General features: G+C 46.7%; 1 protein-coding gene across 4 annotated transcripts; it reads left to right on the top strand.

Annotated features, from left to right (window-relative positions):
* Positions 1-11234: 11234 nt before the first annotated feature.
* sh2d4a (SH2 domain containing 4A) lies at positions 11235-21420 on the top strand. Of its 4 annotated transcripts, none has more exons than XM_049019647.1 (9): positions 11235-11535; positions 12613-12835; positions 13398-13551; positions 15117-15264; positions 15789-15933; positions 18785-18980; positions 19962-20092; positions 20743-20960; positions 21096-21420. In XM_049019647.1, exons 2-9 carry the CDS (start codon positions 12658-12660, stop codon positions 21186-21188), a joined length of 1263 nt encoding a protein of 420 aa, XP_048875604.1. In that variant the 5' UTR covers positions 11235-11535; positions 12613-12657; the 3' UTR covers positions 21189-21420. The 4 variants fall into 4 exon arrangements, with proteins under 4 accessions (XP_048875604.1, XP_048875602.1, XP_048875601.1 ...); XM_049019645.1 differs by having other exon boundaries at positions 11235-11634; XM_049019644.1 differs by having other exon boundaries at positions 11236-11747.
* Positions 21421-21451: the final 31 nt, after the last annotated feature.

Here is a 21451-nt window from a genome sequence, read left to right as displayed (position 1 = left end):
CACACTCAATTATACTTTATGGGCTATTTAGAAAGACCAATTAGCCTGACATGCCTTTGGCTGGCAGGAGGAATCCCACACAGAGGGAGCATGCAAACACACAAAATGGAGACGTGAACCCTCAACCTTACAGGTGTCAGGCTACAGAGCTACCTTGGACAAGTGCTACTATGTCACCTGGGACAAATTAAAGCACATCATTATAGTGGTAAATCAGTTCTTGAACTCATTAGAACTCGAATTTCGAGTCGAACCAACCAGTTCGAAAAAAAAAAAACCTAGAACTCGATCTGAATCTCAGAAGTCGAACCATGAACGCCGAACTAAACTTGTACGCGCGGGGAAATGAGTCACACGGCACGTCTCTCAGTGGAAACAAAGGGTAACGCTTCAGTCTCAGCCCTGCATTCGCTGTAATAGTGTCTTTTGTTGGTGATACTGCTTTTTTATTGAAAATACTGTATCAGGCAATACACTGTACTTTGTCATTTTGCTAGCCATTGCTCACCAAAAAGTTACGCAATAGTTTTACAAATGTTACAACCTAAAAGTTTGCGATTTACGAACAAATTAAGGAATACAGAGTAATAATAAAAATAAACAATGGACCGCGTGGCATAGTCTACTGTTGGTGCAGTGTTGTGGCATGGCTTGGGTTGTCACGATCTGCCGAGCCGGGACCGGGGAAGCAGGGACAGGACTCAAGCGATCTGGAAACACGGGGTTTAATTGAGAACAAGCAGAACAACACAATGACATTACAATGACCGGACTGGGGAAACCAACTGAAACACGGACTAAATACAGAGAACTAATGACAACAACCGAAACAGCTCATCACATGGGGATTCCACACGAGGTTTACGAGGGGGCGTGGCACACGGAAGAAGCGTACGATCGAGGCAGCACAGGGGTAGTGTTGGAGTACGTTCTTTATCGTTTTGGTAGCCATTAAGAAAAAAATTTTCTTCTTGTTTTATCCTGTTCGTTTTTTTTTTTATATATTTATTTTTTGGGACCGGGAACCAATCAGTTGGTTTTCCATTATTTATTATGAGGAAACTTGATCAGAACTCGAACTTTGTAGGATTCGAACCCGAGTTCTAAACGGATTACGTTTGATTTCTGAGGTGCTGCTGTGTATATATTTCATTCATACACGTAAAAAGACAAAAACGTCATTTTAAAATGTTTTTTCAGACATCAGGCTAAGGATGCAAAATAGATTACGAATAATTATTTTATATAAACTGCAAATTGTTTAGTGAGTAATGTTTTGCCCTTCCACATGCATGTAGCATGGTAGGCCTAAACACCCAAGTTGTGTGTCAGCACACATCACATCTGTGTTTTTTTAGATAATTGACCCCTTCTCTCCCTTGTGGTGAAATGCATCCGGCTCCTAAAAAAATGACAATCCCTAAGGGCATCGTGAAAGGACATCTTCACCATGTCTACACCCAACAGCCCGACATCAAACACATGGACCGCTGCTCTGATGGTACCAAGTCACTTCTAATTATGCTACGATAACAGCTCAAAAATAGTGTCACGCACCCACACGATAACATCGACGATTGTATAAACACTGACAAATTTCTGAGTTCCGCTCAAAGAAGTATCAGGAAATCGTTATTGCCTTTGAGTCAATCTGCAGTGCTCCTAGTTCTGTGTTTTCTTAACACATAGTGAATGAACATACAAGGCTTCTCTTTTTACACGAATGGCCATTATGTTTTGAGTTGCTGTTGCATATAAATGTTTGCTAAGCTTCTGAAACTGCAGATCATAAACTAGATTTCTTGCTATCTGAAAATCAGCTGTAGCACCCATGTGTTGTATATTAAGAAACTGGCAATTTTGTGACGCAAGCAGTGGTTCCTATGCACTTACTAGTGGTCTAGGAATGCTTACTGCAGTGCATGTTTAATTCTTTTGAAGTCCTGATGTTTATGAGTAAGAGGAAGCTCGGTATCTATTTCCAACGCTTTGAGGCTTCAGAAAACCAGAATAAAGGATGAATAACATCAAAACATAATGTACACACCAAAAGTTAATCCAGGAAAATAGCTACCAAGTATGAGGCCTAGCTAAGGAGATGTGTCTGATGGACTCTTGCAAATGTAGAGACTAAATGAAAAATATACTCCTATGCCTTAGGCAGGGCTGGGTTGGCCATCTAGCATACCGGGCATTTTCCCAGTGTGATAATGGGTTTTGCCTGCCCCCCACCCCCATTGGGCCATGGGGACCCAAAGTCCAGGACCGAATTCCAGGCTGTCATGGGACGTGGTGAGCGAGCGCGGCGGAGAGCGGCGATCGTGCGGAAGGAGCAGGCAGGCAAGCGGGATACGGGGAAAACGGGGTTTTATTAGGGGAAACCGGAGCAGGACGGGAAACAGACATTGACAACATCAATGACGGACAACGCTAACAGGTAAGACCAGGACTTAAAACCAGACAAGACTAATCAAAGTAATCAGATACAGCGGGGTACAATCAGGGAAATACACGTGGGAAGGCAGGGGGCGTGGCACACACGAGGAGCGGACGAGCCGGGCATGACAGAGCCCCCCCCCAAAGGCGCGCTACACCGGGCGCGCCCAGGAGGAGGCGACGAACGGGACGAGGGGACCAAGACCTGAAAAACAAAACCCAAAACCAAGAACAAGAGACCGGGAATTAAACAGAGAGACAGAACAGGCACAAAGACAGGACCAGGGACAAAACCTGACAGAGGACGGGGAACACGGACCGACAGAGAAAGAGAGGGGACACAGAAGGAACCGGCGGGACACAAGGGCCAGGAGTGAACAGAGGGCACAGAGGAGGACGGGTAGCAAAGACAGGAGGAACACGAGGAGCAGAGACGGGCGGAACGAAGGGACGAGCAGAAAACGAAGGGACAGAGACAGGCGGGAACAAAGGGGAGCCCGAGGGAGACCCAGCGGGCGACGGGCGGCAGCCGGAGGGGCCGCAGGCGGCCGGGAGGCCGGAGCCGGAGGGGACCTCGGAGGGGCCGAGGAGGCAGGGCGAGGGACCCGCGGAGGGGCCAGGGAGGGAGCAGGAGGGAGCACCAGGGAAGGGGACGAGGGAGTCGGAGGGGACCCTGGCGAGGGCAAGGCGAGGGGGGGAGCCGGCGCAGGCGGCGACGTCCTCCGCCGCGCAGGAGCGGGTGGACCCGCAGGCGACGGAGGAGCCGCCGTCAGGGAGCCCGCAGGCGACCGACCAGGCACTGGAGGGGGGAGCGAGGCAGGGCGACGAGGCATCGGAGGGGGACCCGCAGGCCACAGCCGACCCGGAGGGCCAGGAACCGCAGGTGCCCCCCGAGCCCCAGCGCAGGCGACGGAGGGCGAGCCAGGGGGCAGGGAGGGAGGGACCCTAGCCCCGCGTCTATGTCCCCTCCCCTTATGGGACACGGACAAGAAGCCCCGCGGCCGGGGCCGGGCTCGCCGGGGCGAGGACAAAGTAGTCACTAGTGTGATCCCCGAGGGGTCCCATTCCAGCTCCTCCACCTCCGAAGAGGGAGGAGCCATGATGGAGTCCTCCGGGACCACCTCGGGGACTAGGGCGACAAGAACTGGGGCACAGTCAGGAGCAGGGGCACGGTCCAGGACCGGAACCGGGTCAGCAGGCTGTGGGGACGCCTCTGGGGCTGCTGGAGCGCGGTCAGGACTTGGAGCGCGGTCAGGACTTGGAGCGCGGTCAGGACTTGGAGCGCGGTCAGGACGAGGGGGCGCCTCTGGAGCTGCAGCAGGGAGAGGGGGCGCCTCTGGAGCTGCAGCAGGGAGAGGGGGCGCCTCTGGAGCTGCAGCAGGGAGAGGGGGCGCCTCTGGAGCTGCAGCAGGGAGAGGGGGCGCCTCTGGAGCTGCAGCAGGGGGACGGGAGCGCCTCAGGAGCGGCTGCAGCAGGCGAAGACGGGAGCGCCTCGGAAGCGGCTGCAGCAGGGCGGTCAGGGACAGGAGCGCAGTCAGGGACAGGAGCGCAGTCAGGGACAGGAGCTGCAGGTGGCTGCAGTGGGGGCGCCTGCCCGGGAGCTGCAGGTGGCTGCAGTGGGGGCGCCTGCCCGGGAGCTGCAGGTGGCTGCAGTGGGGGCGCCTGCCCGGGATCGGCTGCAGCAGGCGGAGACGGGAGCGGCTGCGCGGCTGCGCGAGCGGCGTAGGCGGCTGCGCTGGCGGCTGCGCGAGCGGCGTAGGCGGCTGCTCGGGAGCAAGGTCCGAGGACGGCGGCGGCTGGTCCGGAGCGGGATCCACCGCTTTCCGGAGCAGGAGTAACCTCCGGAGATCCTCTGCTAGCTGCTCCAGGACTTCAGGAGGGGAAGCAGGAGTAAACGCGGCGAACCCGTCATCAAGCGTCTGGGCGAGCCGCTCCGCTTCCGGCGTCATCTGCCCGGCCAGTTCATCCCTCACCCTCCAGTATAACCCCTGGAGGGTGAAGAACTGGGTGACGGGATTCGGGGTTGGAGCGATTACCTCCTGCTGGAGCGTCTCTGCCGTAGGCGGCGGGACTAGCCGATCCGATACAGGCGAGACGGGCTTGATCCCTTTAAGACGCCGCGGGATTCGCGGGATGGCGTCTCTTACGGCGGTGGCCCCTTTGTTCGCCACCCGCTCAGGCCGGAAGCAATTCCACTCGAGCGGCGGTGGTAACTCCGTGGCGTCCGGTTCGGATGGCCACAGTCGCAGGGATTCATCCTCCTCCTCCTCGCTCAAGGGCCAAAGTCTGGCCAACGCGCAGGCTCCCAGACGGATTACCGGTTCTTCCGGGATTCGTGTGCTCCGCTTCTTCGTTGGGTTCGTCATTCTGTCACGGGACGTGGTGAGTGAGCGCGGCGGAGAGCGGCGATCGTGCGGAAGGAGCAGGCAGGCAAGCGGGATACGGGGAAAACGGGGTTCTATTAGGGAGCAGGACGGGAAACAGACATTGACAACATCAATGACGGACAACGCTAACAGGTAAGACCAGGACTTAAAACCAGACAAGACTAATCAAAGTAATCAGATACAGCGGGGTACAATCAGGGAAATACACGTGGGAAGGCAGGGGGCGTGGCACACATGAGGAGCGGACGAGCCGGGCATGACACAGGCCCTGTTCATCCCTGATTTTAGGGTACCGCCATATGTTGTTGCATTTTGAGTTATATATCTAAAGTCTAATTTCATATATAAGTACTTTCGTATGCCATTTGTACAAGTATGACAACAGGTACACTGGAATATTCCATCTTGCTCTTTTTAACATACACACACACATAAAACAAACCTTGGGGTCAGAGTGCAGGGTCAACCCTCTCTTCATGCCCCTGAACCATTTCATATGTTTTACAAGCATTTCAGGGGAGACATTCATACCGAAGACTATGTTGAGTAAAACACTTGCTTACTTTGTTCCAGTTTAATTTTTACTGTACATTTCCTTATTTGCTGTTTATGTTCTCCTACCTTGCCTATTGCTTAATACATAGTCACAATTTTGAAAAATTGCGTCATGATCTATATTTCGGCAGGATTGCACAGGTACTGTAAAAGGACGATGGTCCACAACATGAAGATGTGTGACTGTGCAAAAAATACACAGAACTGCAAAGGTAAGACCGCAGACAGGTGTGGACTGGCCATCAGGCATCAGGAAGGAAATTTTCTCAGTGGGTCAGTCTTGTGAGAGCCAGTCTTTCTTCACTAACCCTGGAATTATATAGCCTAAATAGTAGGGGTGTCCAACCAGTTAATGATTAAGGTATAGTTCATTTCACTGGGGGCTGACTGGTTGACTGCACCCACCCCCACTCTGGTCTGCAACAAAACCTGCCAAACCTTCCCTATGGTCAGTGGGAAATTCCTGGATTGCTTTTTGCTGTTTGTTGCCAGTCCACCCCTGACCTCAGTCACTGGGTTTGCACATTCATTGGAAAGGGTTCTGAAACTGCCACCAAATACAACCAGTTCAGCAAAAGTCACTGTGACCCCAAATGTTTTGTTCATAATGATATTTGTAGATGTCACATCCCCCTCATGACTCGGACTAAAATACACAGGACAAGCCGGAAATAACATCAAACAGCTGGGAACCATCAGGGTTTCACACGAAGTTAATGAGGGGGCGTGGCATACATGAGGATCGTAGGAGCGGATGAAAAACTTGCACTGCAGGTTCTATATTGACCATCAATCCTAACTGTTCCAAAAAGACACAGATCGTGTAAATTTTGTGATTTCTCTGTTGATAAGAGCCCTTGATTGGGCAATTGTCCTATGACTGGAGAAGAGCCCCCTCCTTGCATCGTCAGTGGCTTTCCAGTGAGCATTCAGCATGATGTTAAATCATCCTGTGGTGGGACGTAGTTTGGGCAATTGTCTAGTGGATCTTTGACAAGGAACCAGATCAGTGTCTGACTTCGCATTCGAGCTTTGTACGCTCGCCGCAGGGATGGATTGGCCAACCTCCTGTCTCCAGGTATTATACCGGCACCCCCTGCACCCAGATCTTCAAGAAGAAATGGTTTGTTGAGGGGCAGCACATACCTTTGTGGAGTATGTCCAGCTATCAATTGCTCCTGACAATGTTATTCGGGAGTGCCGGACCATTCTGACAGTGGTCCGAAGCCCCCTGGAATCTGCCAACTCCTCCACTACCGGATCCAGAGCCCATGCAGTTAGGGCAAGCTCCGCTGGCCTTGTTGGAGCACTGCTGAGTATAGTGACTTCACTAACGTGTTCAGCAAGTCTCGGGTATTCGGCTTGCCGCCTCATTGGGAGTCGCACTGCACGACAGAGCTGGCTAAGGGGGCTTTGATGGCTAAAGGATGTCATTTCATGCTGTCTCGGCCTGATGAGGAAGCCATGAAGACCTACATCCAAGAGGCCTTGGAGCAAGGTATCACCTCACTCATCTTCTCAGGTTTCTTTTTTGTAAAGAAAAAGGATGGGAGTCTCTGGCCTTGCATAGACTATTGGGCCCTGAATGTCATTATCTGCAAGTGTCGGGAACCACGTCCCTTGATCCCCAAGGCCCTGGAATCACTTCAAAGTTCCCAGATTTTTACGAAGTTGGATCATTGCAGTGTGTACAACCTTATCCAGATTTAAGCGGGTGACAAGTGGAAAATGTCCTTTATTCTACAGGTCAGTACAAGTATCTTGTGATGCCCTATGAGTAGGGTCCTGGGTGATATGCTAAATAGATTTGTGATCATGTACATTGACGACATACTCTTCTACTACTCCTCCTTCAAGAAACACATACACCACATCCACCAGGTGCTACAGTGTGTTCGTGAGAACCACTTGTAAATAAAGGGGGGAGAAGTGTGAGTTCCATCGAGCGATACTCAAGTTCCTTGGCTACAAGATAGAGTCCGGGAATGTGGGGATGGACGAAGAGAACACGTCCGTGACTGGGTCCCGCACCACACCATAGAGTTACTCCAATGTTTCCTGGAATTTGCAAACTTCTACAAATGCTTCATCATAGGTTTCAACTTGGTTGTTTCCCCCCTCACTTAGCTTCTGTGTGGTCACCAGGCCACTGGAACCTGGAGGCTAAGGAAGCATTTCAGCATTTCAAGGAGCTGTTTTGCTCGGCCCCCATTTTGCAGTAACCAGACCCGGAGCTACCTTTCATCATGGAGGTCGATGTCTTGGAGGTAAGGGTCAGGGTCATTCTTTCCCAGTGCCAAGTAGTGAGTGGGAGTTCGCACTGGTGTGCTTTCTTTTCTAGAACGCTGAGTCTTGCAGACCAAAATTATAACACTGCGAATTGGGAACTGCTGACACTCAGGGAATGGCGGCATTAGCTTGATGACGCCGTGCATGTTTGAGGTGCTTACCAGCCACCACAACCTGGAGTACCTCAGATCTGCCAAGTGGCTCAATCCCCAGAAAGCCAGGTAGGCTCTTGTCTTCACCTTTTCGATTTTATAGTCTCCTTTGTGGCCAGGGAGAAGAATGTGAAAGCCACCTTCCTGCCTAAATCCTGTGAACTGGGATCTAGATGATGCAATTTATGAGGTCCAGCAAAACAAACCTGCCCCATCCCAATGTCCTGCTGGTAAGATTTATGTGCCCTCTGCAGTCTGCACAGACACCATCTGGTGGGTTCACACCTCCCTCAGCTCCACACACCCTGGCATGGGCATCACCACATGCCTTCTGGCCCAGCGGTACTGGTGGCCCGGATGGAGGTAGAGGAGTTTGTGCTGTCCTGTCTACTTTGTGCCCAACATACAGTAAAGCAGACACATAGAGACTGGCAGGTCTCTTCCAACCACTGCCGACCCCTGAATGTCATTGGTCTCATCTAGCATTAGATTTTATTAGCAACCTGCCTGCATCCAAGGGTAACTCTGCATCCTGACCATAGTGGACCCGTTCTCAAAGATGTGTTAACTAATCCCCCAACCCAAGCTTCCAACAGCCACTGAACATGCTGATGTCCTCCAGGTTTGGATTTTTCAGTTCATATTCTGGAAGATATTGTGCTTCGAGGCCCACAATTCACAAAGTAGGTTTTCTGTGCTTTTCGCATCCGATTCAAAATCTCCTTAGGCTTGCCCTCTAGTTACCACTTGCAATCCAACAGCATGACAGAGAAGACCAATCAGGAGGTTATGAAGACCATCTGACATGTGCAGATCGACCCACTCACTGGAGAGAGATATTACCTGGTACCTTGGGCGGAGCTTAATTTGGATCCACTTCAGACGTCATAAGCGGGGGGGCATATTCCTTTGGTAGCCATTTTTGTTTCCAGTTTCACAGCTGCTTGACGCAACGAGTCGGCTCTTTAAAGAAAATACTTGGTTGCTCTACGCGCATACGCTACAGGAGAGAGAGAGAGCGCATGCACCCATTTAAACAAGAATTAACAGCGTTATTCCATGATTCTTGTTGTCAAAATGCTTAGAGCACTTTACTTTATTATTCACATCGGTAGAAAAGTGCAGCATTATGGTTATAGGGGTTCATTTGAAGTAACAGGCGTTCCATTGGTGTCGCCATTTTGAAATGGGTGTCTGTGTGAGTGCGCATGTGTCAAATGCCGGCCACTTCGATCTATCATTTCAACCGCGTTGTTCAAACGGACCAGTCACATATGGCCGAGCTCCAGGGACTTGTTCATTTCGTCCTATTCTTCCTAAAAGTTTGCTGTTTAAATGCTTTCTTCAACCTAACACTGAAATAAAACACTGGTAAATACCGCTAAAGTCTTTCTTTTAACATGTTGGTTAAATGTAATGAGCTTAAGTGCTGCCTTCTTTTAAAACGACGTGCTGTATGTTAATTGGTTTCGCTTGTGCTTTTTTAAACTCAGCATTTGCTGTTCTGTTTCTTTCGGGCCTGCTTTTCTTTCTTTTAAAATAACGCTAAAGTTTTTCTTCTTTAAAACATTTTGGTGCTTTCTTTCAAAATACGCCGTGGCGCTTGTGCCTACTAACAGCACGTGGTGCCTACTAACCTGACGTGTATGCGCACGCTTGTATTCATCCTGATGTATGTTTTATTACTCCTTAAAAACGTAATAAAATATAACACACAAATAAGTACATGTAATGTATTTTTATTCTATTAAAGTTTTAACGGCATCCCTTACCTCCCACACCATATGGCCCCCTATCGGCAACACATGGCATAAGCATGTATGGTATATGGAGATAACCCCCCCCCGACCAATCAGAATAAGGGATACGCCTCCCTGTTTATGACGTCAAAAGGGGATCCATATTGAGCTCCACCCAAGGTACCAGGTAATCTCTGTCACTGGGTTCACTACTTACCCTGGGTCGAGTGTGCTCTCATCCTCATGCCGACAGAAACCTCTCCTCCTTCCAGTGTGTCCTGGAGTACCAACCACCCTTGTTCCCCTTGTCCCCTGGAGCACAATCCCGGTGGAGAAGGATTAGTACTGCAAGAGCTATGCCTTGGGGCAGTGTGCTCAGCAATTTCTGATGGGCCACTCCTGCAGACAAAAGATTAATGCCGACTGCTCTCAGTTCTCCACCCTGGCCAGAGAATGTGGCTGTCCACCAAAAACCTCCATCTCACTGGCTGCCACAAATTGACCCCGGCCCTTTCTGTGTTCTCCATCAGGTGCATCTACAGGATTTCACCAACCTTCCACATGTCACTTCCACATGCTGGTACAGTGTGGCACATCCCCTATTAGATCCCGACTTTCTTCTTCTACCCATGCTGCTGGATGATGCCTACGCTGTCCTGGACATTGGTGGAGGAAGCTGCATTCCACTGTGATCCCGACAAATTTGCTTCTTGAGCCCGGGGCCAGCCTCATCGCCATCCTTAGCCTCCAGGAGGTGGCCATCGGGGGGGGGAGAGCTAGTTCTGTCATGCCCCCTTCTTGAGAATGCATGCTCAAGTGGAAAAGGAGTTCCCTGTATAATCCTGGCTTACCTTGCACTCGGTGCGAGGTATTGTTGCACCATGTGGGTACTTACAAAGCACTCTCTACTTGTCTGTCGTGCAGCCCTGACCCGTTCAGCTCTTCGTGTTCTGGTCCCTGATCATTTGCCCTGGATTCCCGCTTTGTGTCTGCCCTGTCCAGGACCTTCTTCATAGGACTGATCTCCCCGGCTTTCCCACTGACCAGCTCTGTGACCCCGAACCAAGTGTCTGTCTGCTGATTCTGTTTATGACTGCCTTGGCTATAATAAAACCCGGCCTGCTCAGCCGGTGGATCCATTCCGAATAATAATAGCACAAATCTAGAACGCTATTCATTCTTGAGAAATTAATTATTCAAAACAGGGTGTAGAATGTTTAAGATCAAATTGTCCTAAGATGTAGATATGTATATGCTAACAGGAATCTAATTTAATGGTTATGTCTAAAAATGTTTGTGTCCGTATAACAGTAGGACATGATATACAGTTCTTGTTTCCTAAAGATAGGAATAATTTCCACTGCTTCATGCCCAAAAAATGCACCAGGAACTGGAATCTGGTGGTTAATGTTCAACTTTGGAGGCAAAGTTCCCTCTATAATATTCTAGTTCTGTTTCCTTATGAAATTGCCGAAACTAAAATTAACGACTTTTTTCCGTATGCAAAGGAATGCATACCAACTCTTTCCACCCATCTTCCATAACCGTTTATTCCATAACGTGCTAACGCTGTCATAACAACTACACTTTATTATTAATAATTATATTTTACGAGGCCTGATTGTTGCATTAGAAATTCAGAACTCCTGCCATTATATAACGACCATGTATTGATAGCAGCCTTCAGACGGACGACACGTTTAATTTTGCCAAAATCTTACAATAATCAGCTATATAGCGCATATGTACTCGAAATTAAGCGACGACCCAGACAAATGACAAAAGTTACACGTACATCTGGACAGCCAGGGGAACTATAGGAGGTATGCACTGAAGGCGTGCGAAGATACAGCGATAAGCTAGGAACACGTCGCTAAACGTCATTTATAAATACACTCAGGTTCCAATAACATTTAAAATAGTGGCGTAAAAGAGGGATCAAGAAAAACACTTTGGACGATCTGCATTCATTCTAAGGTCCGCGGTTAAGTGACACATTTCTAATACCTCACGTCATACGGGTGAACTTCTGGTTCATACGGATAATCCGATGTTATTGTAACAGAGTGATGACAGGTGTGTGTCTTATTTTTTAATGAAGCACATTTTCTTATTGGGATCGCTTAAAAACTTCGTTTAGTTTATACGCTATTCACCTGTAACCTGTACATTTACCTAAAGACAGACAGGTAAGTACGTTTTATTTATGTGTAATACCACTTCGAACAATTCAATCCGCGGACCTTTAAAACAATGACTTAGCTTACTAACCTATTTCTCAAAAGCTGGGGAAGTAAATTTTAATGACAGAACTTGGCTGAAATATAAAAAAACTACAGTTTTTCGTGATTGCACTGTCATTGTCGCACACGCCCATTTACAATGCAAACACATACAAGGGCTTATTTTGTAAATTAAATATTACACCAAAGACGGTTTTTGTAATTTTACCACAAGTACGCATACTTTTTGTAATGATCTCAAACGGATTTGGGGAATACTCATTCGCTTTCAAGTATAGTAGTCGTTTATTTGGGAACAGTTTGTCGATAAACATAGTATAGGCTAGCTTTTCTTTGGTATTTCATTGCTGAACTTCGAAGCTTGTTTCGCGCGACTCATATGAATGGTATGTGATGTTTCATTTCTCGTATATAACATTACTCATTCGTCAGTCCGTCATTCCAGAAGTTTTATGGGAGTTAAATAGCTAATTATATTCTCTGACATGTTTTAACTATTTTATTTTTTATTTGTTTGTTTGTGTGTTGATCATTTATGCAATAATTATAGGCTTGTATTCTTATTTTATACCTAGCTAGGTAAAGACAGTACTTTAGTCTACTAAGTATTGTCATTTCGTTTTATGCATCCGGCCTCTCAGAATTTTTTTAAATGTACCTTATTTATCTAAACACTGCCTAGGCGTCTTTTAGGTTAAACGCGAAGTAGCTGATTTAATTAGTTGGAAAATGTAAATCTTGCGTTATAAATGCACTTGATATGTTTTGTTAAGTGATTCCGCATTTGCTTTTTGTAAACCTGGTCGTGAAGACCGGAGTGCCGCGGACCGCAGAAGCCTGACGATCCAGCTGCACCATGCTCCAGCAGATTCTCACAGACATGTACATAGACCCCGAGCTCCTGGCGGAGCTGAACGAGGAGCAGAAACAGACTCTTTTTTTTAAGATGAGGGGGGAGCAGATCCGGCGATGGAAGGAGAGAGAGGCTCAGTTTGAGAAGCATGAGGTCAAGGCAAAGAAACCTTCCAGAAGAGGTAATACTGCTGTTAAGAATCACGGACCTGCTCACCAAAAGCCTCTTTTCACTTGTAAATGATTTACCTTCTGTGTGGCTTTGGTTTTCAGAAAGCAGGATCCAGGTTACAGATTCCTCTGTTGACCCAGCCTACACTGTGAGAGCCTGGAAACAATAGTATAATCTTTAAATATACTTTAAATATACAGGTCACACATCGATAATACCCACTATCCAAATAATTTTAAGGCATTTCTATACAGTGCATTTCCCAGCATGGGTGCCCATCTCACAGCTTCTCTGGGGTTTTATTGAAGCCGGACTCGGCTCGACAAATCAGATCACAGTTTGAATTGAAGCAGCATACATTTCTAATCCAAGCCAGAGTTCTCCTAAAGTGGCAAGCTAGCATCAGTCCATGGGGAATAAGATCATTCTCAGCCAATAAAGCTGACTGGTCAATCTGCATCACTCCCCCAAGTGCCCAAGCACATGGACTAGGGGTTTTCTGATTGGTCAGTCTGCATCGCTTCCCCCCAGTCACTGAAACACCTGGACTAGGGGTCTTCTTCCCCCAACAGGGAAGGAGTTGTCCTGGCTGCACAGCTCGGATGGTGACATCTGGGTCTGGGTGATGGGCGAGCACCCCACTGACACGCCCTACGAGCAGATCTGCGACGCCATCATGGCAGAGCGGGCAGCTCGGCAGGCACAAGATGAGGCCGAGCAGCTCAGGTACACCACTCCTATGCCACAGCTCATAACTTTGACTGGCTCATCATTTTAGCTCACTGTAATGGAATAATGTTACATTTCACTCAAAGAATCACTTTAGCTAAGTCTTCCTTTTTGCTTATAGTTATAATTTAACCAGTACATCCATTTATCCGTCCATGCAACGCAGGGATCGTCAATTTGTCTGTACACAGACAAAAGTGTCTGTGGCAAAAGTTTCGATTGAGAAAACCTACGTAGATTACTTTTCTAAATACTATATCTGTGGTAAAAATTGCATTTTGATCAAAGTGTTTCCCGACCCGGTCCTCAGGGACCCGCAGTTGGTCCATGTTTTTGCACACTCCCAGCTCCCTACCACACAGTCCACATTTTTGCAAGAATTTACCCATGTGACATATCACACATTGGTTAGCGGTTAGCTGCTTACAGTGAGTACACCTAAGCGCACCAAAGTAGCACCTGATAGAGTTAATTAATGAGGAATCTTCTTACGTGCTTTTTAAACTGTGTCTATGTCATCTTACAGAAAAGTCCAGCTCTGAAAAAAAGAGCACGGAAAGCATGTAGGGGAATAGGCTTGTCTGGGGCGTGAGGTGATGACAAGGTCATTGACCTTTGCACCTGGCAGTCACGCGTTTTTCCGGCATACACCATGCAAATAAATGGTTTGTTCAGCTGCTGCAGCAGTCACAGGGATTGCCGCCATGTGGAGTGAACTTCTCAGCTGGCCCATTTTACCTTACTTACACAGTCACTGGTAATCTCAGTGTTTCTCCCACAGACAGGAAGTGCTTTGGTTAAATATTTCCTCCTCTTATCTTCACCAGGCACTCCCTGTAGTGTGAGATTAGCCCCTTTGTTAAAGAAAAAAACATTCACTAGCTCTATCGCAAAGCCGGGCTTGTAAATATTCTTTGAAGCATTTTCCCTCTAAGAAAGAGCAAAGTGTTGGAAACCAGTAATTCAAGATGTACGAGTCTTCATTGCATATCCTCACTCAAAATTCCAGTTCTGGTAAATATAACGTAGATTTGGCCACAAAAAATGTCCCAGGACATTACATGAAGTGTCCCAAAAAATACAGTGTAATAAAAAGATCTGAAGTCTTAAATTCCTTCTTTGGCAGTAAATATAGGATACGGAAAAATGTAATTTAATGGCAAATAATTTATTGTTTAATTTATTCTGTCGAGTGGGTTTTTGATGTTCGTGTTTACGGACAATAACATAACAAGATGTGCCTTTCAGCAGAAGGTTGCTGGTTCAAATCCTGTGGTCAGCGGAGCGATTCCACCGTTGGGCGCTTGAGTAAGGCCTCTAATCCCCAGTTGCCCCAGGAACTGTACCGTGGCCCTGTTCTCTCACTTGTACATTGCATTGGACAAATGTATCTGCTAAATAAATGTAAATGCATATTTTGCATATCATTTACATTTATTCAAGCAGTAGGTGTCCTTTACTGAGCAACAGTAGCCCGTTTGTAGGATTTAATCAGGGAGTAAATTGTTCACTTCAATGATCAATGATCAATGTGTGTGTGTATGTGTGTGTGTACGTACAAGGGCCCAGAAGGAGAAGGAGCTAGTGAAGCGATTCTCCAAAATATACATGGATCCAGAGGTGGAGCTGTGCAGGCAGGAGGAGGAGCGGAAGGAGCATATGAGGCAGGAAGCAGCAGAGGAGCAAAGGAGAATAGAGGAGGAGCTGAAGGTACTCAGAGACTTCTCATGTCATCTCTTCATTAAGCTTCCATCTATCTTCCAACCGTTTATCCAAGTCCGGGTCATGGGGGGATAGAGTGTACCTCAGGCAGCATAGGGCATGAGGCTGGGGTACATCCTGGATGGGGTACCAGTCCATTCGCCTTCCAGTGTTACTCGGTATGATCTCATTTACAGATCCGTAGCAAAATGTATTTTGTTGAAGCACAGTAGAATAACATTATTCATATTAGGCAAAATGATTTAAAGAATGAAAAAACCTGGCCTGCAAGCCAAGGCCTGTCCATCTAATATGCGAAGAAGAAGCTGGAGCAGCCAATGTCATTTGGGATGTTTGACTCAGCAAGGCCAAAGTAAAGCTGTAAGACTTTGCTGAAAACCAGCTGGGATACAGGTCAATTAACTCTCGCCAAAATGTCAAAAAACCAACATGGTTTGAACCACCTAGAGTCTAAAACCTAAACTGTACCCAGGGCAGGTCACGATTGTGAAACCTCCCTGCTTGCCTTTCAGAGGAAGGAGGCAGAGGAGAGGCAGAAGGCTGAGGAGGAGGTCCAGAGGCTGGCGAAGGAGAGAGCAGAGCAGATCTACATGAACCTGAAGGAGGTCCATCAAAACCGGGAAAGGCAGGAGGAGGACCGCGAGTGGCAGGAGACGTGTGAGTGCACGGGCCACTCTCCGGAACACATTATCAAAATAATAACACACAGTCACATATTATCAACAACACTGGCCAGTTGTGAGAAAGCTTCTAAACTTGTTGATGCCCGTTCATGACCTTTATGTACTCAGAGAAGTCATGCCATTAGAGGTCAGTAAATCTGTATGTGAAAGTCACTTTCACAAAAAGTCATCAAATTTTGTTTCCTGCCGTGGCCTCTAACTTCATGAATCCAAGTTTATATATTCTGTTGAGTGGGGTACACAAAACGAACACCTAACAATACACCAATGTCAGCGATATAATAATAGGTAGGGCTATGCTTTGATTCTGAATAGCTTCTGTCCTGTCAAAGAAGGGCCAAGTCGTGTGTAATAGGGCATTAGGCCATTCCCCAAGGAGAAAAGCATCCAGTTTTTTGGGGGGTGAAGTTCTGTGCTCCAGAACGTCCATGAATGTCCAATGATGTTTAGAGCTGAGGACTGATGAGGAATTTGAGTTCATCTCAGTGTTCATGAAAACAATCCTGAATATTTAGAAGTGTGAATGGGGGCACTATCATCTTGGAATATGGGGGAATCATTAGGACCTGTGTTTGCACTGTAGGGTACCCATGGTCCTGTAGATGGTGCCATATTTCTTGTCTTTCATGTGACCATGCAGAGCAATCATCAGACCTAATGATCCCCACAAGATGGCTGCCCTCACTAGTACTACGGTTTTGTGTTTAACAGTTGGTAAAAAATCAAGGCATCTTTTGTCCTGCTCCATGCGTAAACCTGACCAGATGCGTGAGAGAGGTCGGAAGATGACTCACCAGACCATATTACATTGCACGGGGGTGCAGGTTTCATATCTTTTTGCAGTGACCTTGGACACAAGTAGCCCTGCCATAAATCCCAGCTTTGTGAAGTTCTTGTTGAAACTGGGCAACAGAGATGGTGAATCAGTTCTCTGGTCAATATTAAAGCTCTACTTTTGTGGTGTCTGGTAGCCACCTATTTAAGTGCCCGTTAATTCTGGTTAGTGTGTTTGTGACTGCTTTTCCTCTTTGATAGTTGTGGTTTGTCAATGTTTTGCTGTTGTGATTTGTGCGAAGCTTTCCCTTAACACATGAATACATTTTTCCTGTTCTTATGATTGACGTACCTGCAATTAAGGGACTGCTTCACTGGCCTCTTTGTAATTCTGCTAGCTGCCCTATGACACTTTGAAGTCTCGTGAATTAAAGTGTTAATTCTTTGATTTTTTTCCACAACTGACATACCGCTTTTTGGCATTTAACCTAATAGGGCTCACCTTTGCAGCTGTGATCATGATTTAGTTACTTATCCACTGTGTCGCTCGATAACCGCTTATAACGCTCTCACACTGCAGCACTTTAGCCAGAGAAAAAGGATGTGGAGATTCTCACTGAGCATCAGGACCCAAAAAAGCTGGCAGGAACCATAGATGCTGAAACTATGGAAATTTGAGAGCCAGTGATTTATTGGGCAACCCAACACAAAACTGAAAATGGACACACAGTGACACTTCCTTATTTCATTTTGCTGGCATTGTCATTTATTTAAATTCCAATAACTTAACATATCAGAATTTAATGAACTCTGTCTGCATCTTCCATTTTCACAGTCAAGTTTAGTTTAGAGTCAGCCTCCCTGTTAAAAGGCACTGCAGATATAATCCTATAATCCTATACCTTTAGATATAATATACACTGTGCCCTACATAATGTTTTGGAGAAAGACATTTTCTTAATTTACCCCTAGGTTCCACAGTTTAAAATTTCAAAACAAACAATTCAGACACGTATACAATCAAGACTTTAATATAAAGTTACTTGCATATATTTTGGTTTCAACAGGTATAAATTACGACATGTTTTTATACAAAATTCCCCTTATTGGCAGGGCACCATAATCCATCCATCCCTTTTCCAAACCGCTTATCCTAGTGGGTCGCGGGGGGTCCGGAACGTATCCTGGAAGCAATGGGCAGCAATGGACACTCACACACCATTCGGGCACCATAATGTTTGGGATATTTGGCTTCATAGGTTGCCTGTGCTTACTAAGATGTTTTTCATTGCTTTATTAGTGCATGATAAAATAAACGTGCACTTTAATCTCATTCAACTTGTTTGAAATTTTAAACTGGAGCAGAGGGGTAAATCAAGGAAAAAAATATTTGTCCCAAACATTATGGAGGGCACTGTACCTTTAAGTCTCCCAAGGCCGTAGATTTGGGTATGGATGGTAGGGACATGTGAGTTTTTTTTTTTTTTTAATATTCATATTCTCAGAGTCACCCTGCCAATATTGAACACCTAATTGTAGCATTTCCTGGCCTTACATGCTGGACGTAATACCTCTTGGCTAGAGTTAAAAACGGAATTAAGAGCTAGTGAGAACACAGGCTGTTTGCTGCAGCAGTAGAGAAACTGGTTTCGACAACCTGGCTTGCATTTTCGGAAAGTCCCGTTACCGATTATTGTTTAAACTGTAGCAGAGTAAGCTGTGTCACAGGGTGCTAACTTCAATAGGAAAATTTAAATCCTGACATGGCAACTGATAAAATCTTCCCAAAGTCCAGGACCATTGCAGTGCGATAAGATGCAAGTTACAATGGGGATCCCTGTATGCCAATCAGGGATTTACGGCTATTATACCAAAGAGCCCAATAAATTGAGAAGCCTGTTACTATTACTTCTGTTTTATTGTTGCGCAGTTTCCTGCTTTGCTTAGTCGATTGTTCAGCAAGATCCGCTTCCTTCTGCCCCCCCAGCATCAGTGTGGTCAGGCCACAGAAAAGAAAGAGAGGAGTGACCCATGTGTCTGTTTCTCGGCAGTGCGCAGGTCCAAAGCGGCAGACACGCGCCGCCGTTCGCTAGCCAAGCAGACGCGAGAGGACCACCAGAGGCGTTCCCTGAAGGCGCTTGAGCGGGGCCGCGTGGCGGCCATGACCAAAGCTTTCCAAGCTGACGAGAAGCCGGCCCTGCTACCGAAACCGAAACCCAGGACCCTCAAGAATGAGCCACTGGCTCGGTGAGTTTGCTCCCCCCCCTCCACCCCCGCAACACAACTACCCGTGGTTATACCACTGCGTTTCACATGAAGCATTCGCCTTCTACACTACTGCGGGTACAAAAACTTCCAAAATGTACCCTGTCACACAAATTTTCTTTACAGGTTATATGACCAAGAGATGGCACTAATTACAGGGGTAGTGCTAATATGACTACTTCACAAACCATGATCAAGAAATTCTTAAATGTTTACAGTCAGCCATCCACACACAACAGCTTCTGTGGTAGGGTCATAGTGACCGGGGAGTGGAGGCCAGTACAATGCAGTGCATACACTCACACACACACCATCACAAAAATAATCATACACTATGGGCGATTTAGACACCCCAACCAAATTTTTGGACTTCAGAAGGAAACTGGGGTACCCGAATCCCATACCACACAGGAAGAACTTCATGCACAGAGATGGGGGGCTGTGAGGGCACTCCTATTTCTAGCATCAGCTGTAAATATATTCTAGTGAACTTATCATTCGTGGATGTAGCCCAGATTTGGCAGTTCAACATAACTACACGGAGACTTGCATTTAGAATAGACACACATACCTACATAAATACAAAAAAGTTAAGCACCCAGACAGAGGGGTGGAAATGAAATGAATCTGCATATGGTGAAAGGTTCATGTGAGTGTCTCTCAGTAATTATAATATCAGATCAAATGGACAACAGAGTTGGCAGTAAGGGCACACTGCTGGTCCCATGTCAGTAGGATGCTTGACTTTTTTTTGTCATTGTGTTACTGGGTGTATTTTTAATAGAGAACATTTTAAAGTCTGAATCATGTGCAGGCTTTACTCTTCATTTGTTCTGTTTGTGATCGCTGAATTGACCATTTTCGACATTTGGCTGAAGGGATCTTTTTGGAAACAGAGTTGTGGTTTTAATCACAAGACTATAACGTGACATTCCAACGTGTACCGCTTGTGCGTTTCAACAGGAAGCCAGCTATGCGCAGGACGCCGTCCATGTCCAACAGAGAAGATATCATCCGATGGTTCCGGGAGGAGCAGTTGCCCCTTCGAGCCGGATTCCAGAAGGACCACAGCTGCATCGCTGTCTGGTTTCATGGTATGCCAAGTGGAATGTCAGCAATATTATTTGAGAGCTTTTACTGCCCCCTACAGGTACAATCTGTTCACATTCATTTTCAGGAAAAAAAAAAATTTGCTCAGTTCTATTAGGTAAAGGCATGATTTCCACAGCTCTCCTTAAATAACCATGGTCAGTTACTATGGCAGTAAATTCATCTTCAAAGCCATTATGAAGTACTGCAGTGCTGCAGATTAAATATAATATATACGATTTAGTAGAGAGTATCTAGCCAGAGGTGTGGGAACCAGCCCCTAGGTCATACCGTTTCACTCCGCAAGCACACCGATTTTATTACTACTAAAAATCCCTAAATCAACTTTGTTGTAAATGTGCAAATGATAAAATGGTAACAATCACTTGAGTATGGGGGAATTTATCTTTTTCACCTGCCATCATAGTATATTTAACATATGCAGTTGTCAGAGGGCAGCAGCTGAGAGACATACCTCCGGGGTCGTGGCTTCCATGCCTGACTCTGCACGTTTGCAGTTTCCCCCCTTTCCTGGTTCCCCTGTCTCATGCCCTTTACTTACTGGGATGGGCTCTCGTCTCACCTTGACCCTGCCCCTGACTGGCACTCTTGGTGTTAGGTACGTGCCACCAGTGATACGTTCCTTTCCCTTCAGGAATAATCACGCGGCAGGAGGCCGAGGCCCTGCTCGTCGGCCAAAAGCCCGGGGCTTTCCTCATCCGCGTCAGCGAGAGAATCATGGGCTTCGTTCTCTCCTACCGCTACCCAGAGGGCTTCAAGCACTTCCTCATCGACGCCACAGAGAGCTGCTACATTCTGCTGGGAGACCAGATCAAATTCACGACGTTGACCGAACTGGTCGAATACCACATGGTAAACATAACTTTTGTTCATGGTGTTCGCAGTAAACTCCATGCATATAGCTCTCCTTCAATGTGCCACCGTCACCAGTACCCCCCGCGATGCACTAGCAATTTATCCATATTCATATCTTTGTTTGTCCACTAGGTGGAGCCCATTACCATGTCCGGAGGGGAACAGCTGCTGTATCCATGTGGTCAGAGCCCAGGTCACATAGATTACACTGAGCTTTTCTCCTGAACTGGCAGTCTTGTCATAAAAATGCACATTTCTGTAAAATATCAGTTTCACTAATGTGCAAGACATCTAGCTTTTCAGTACAGCTTCAGTTACCATAATTTTATCTTTTGGAACTGTACTCCATTAACAGTACATAGCAGTTTGACTCTTATTAAACAACGTATCGCGTTCCATGGTTGCTTGTGAGTGAACAAGCGTGACTTACATAATAAACTAGCCTTTCAAATTTTGATTAACCCATAACATTAATTTTTGGCATATTA

The sequence above is a fragment of the Brienomyrus brachyistius genome, chromosome 7, assembly GCF_023856365.1.
Source record: "Brienomyrus brachyistius isolate T26 chromosome 7, BBRACH_0.4, whole genome shotgun sequence".
NCBI lineage: Eukaryota > Metazoa > Chordata > Actinopteri > Osteoglossiformes > Mormyridae > Brienomyrus > Brienomyrus brachyistius.
This window is presented reverse-complemented; position numbering and strand designations above follow the sequence as displayed.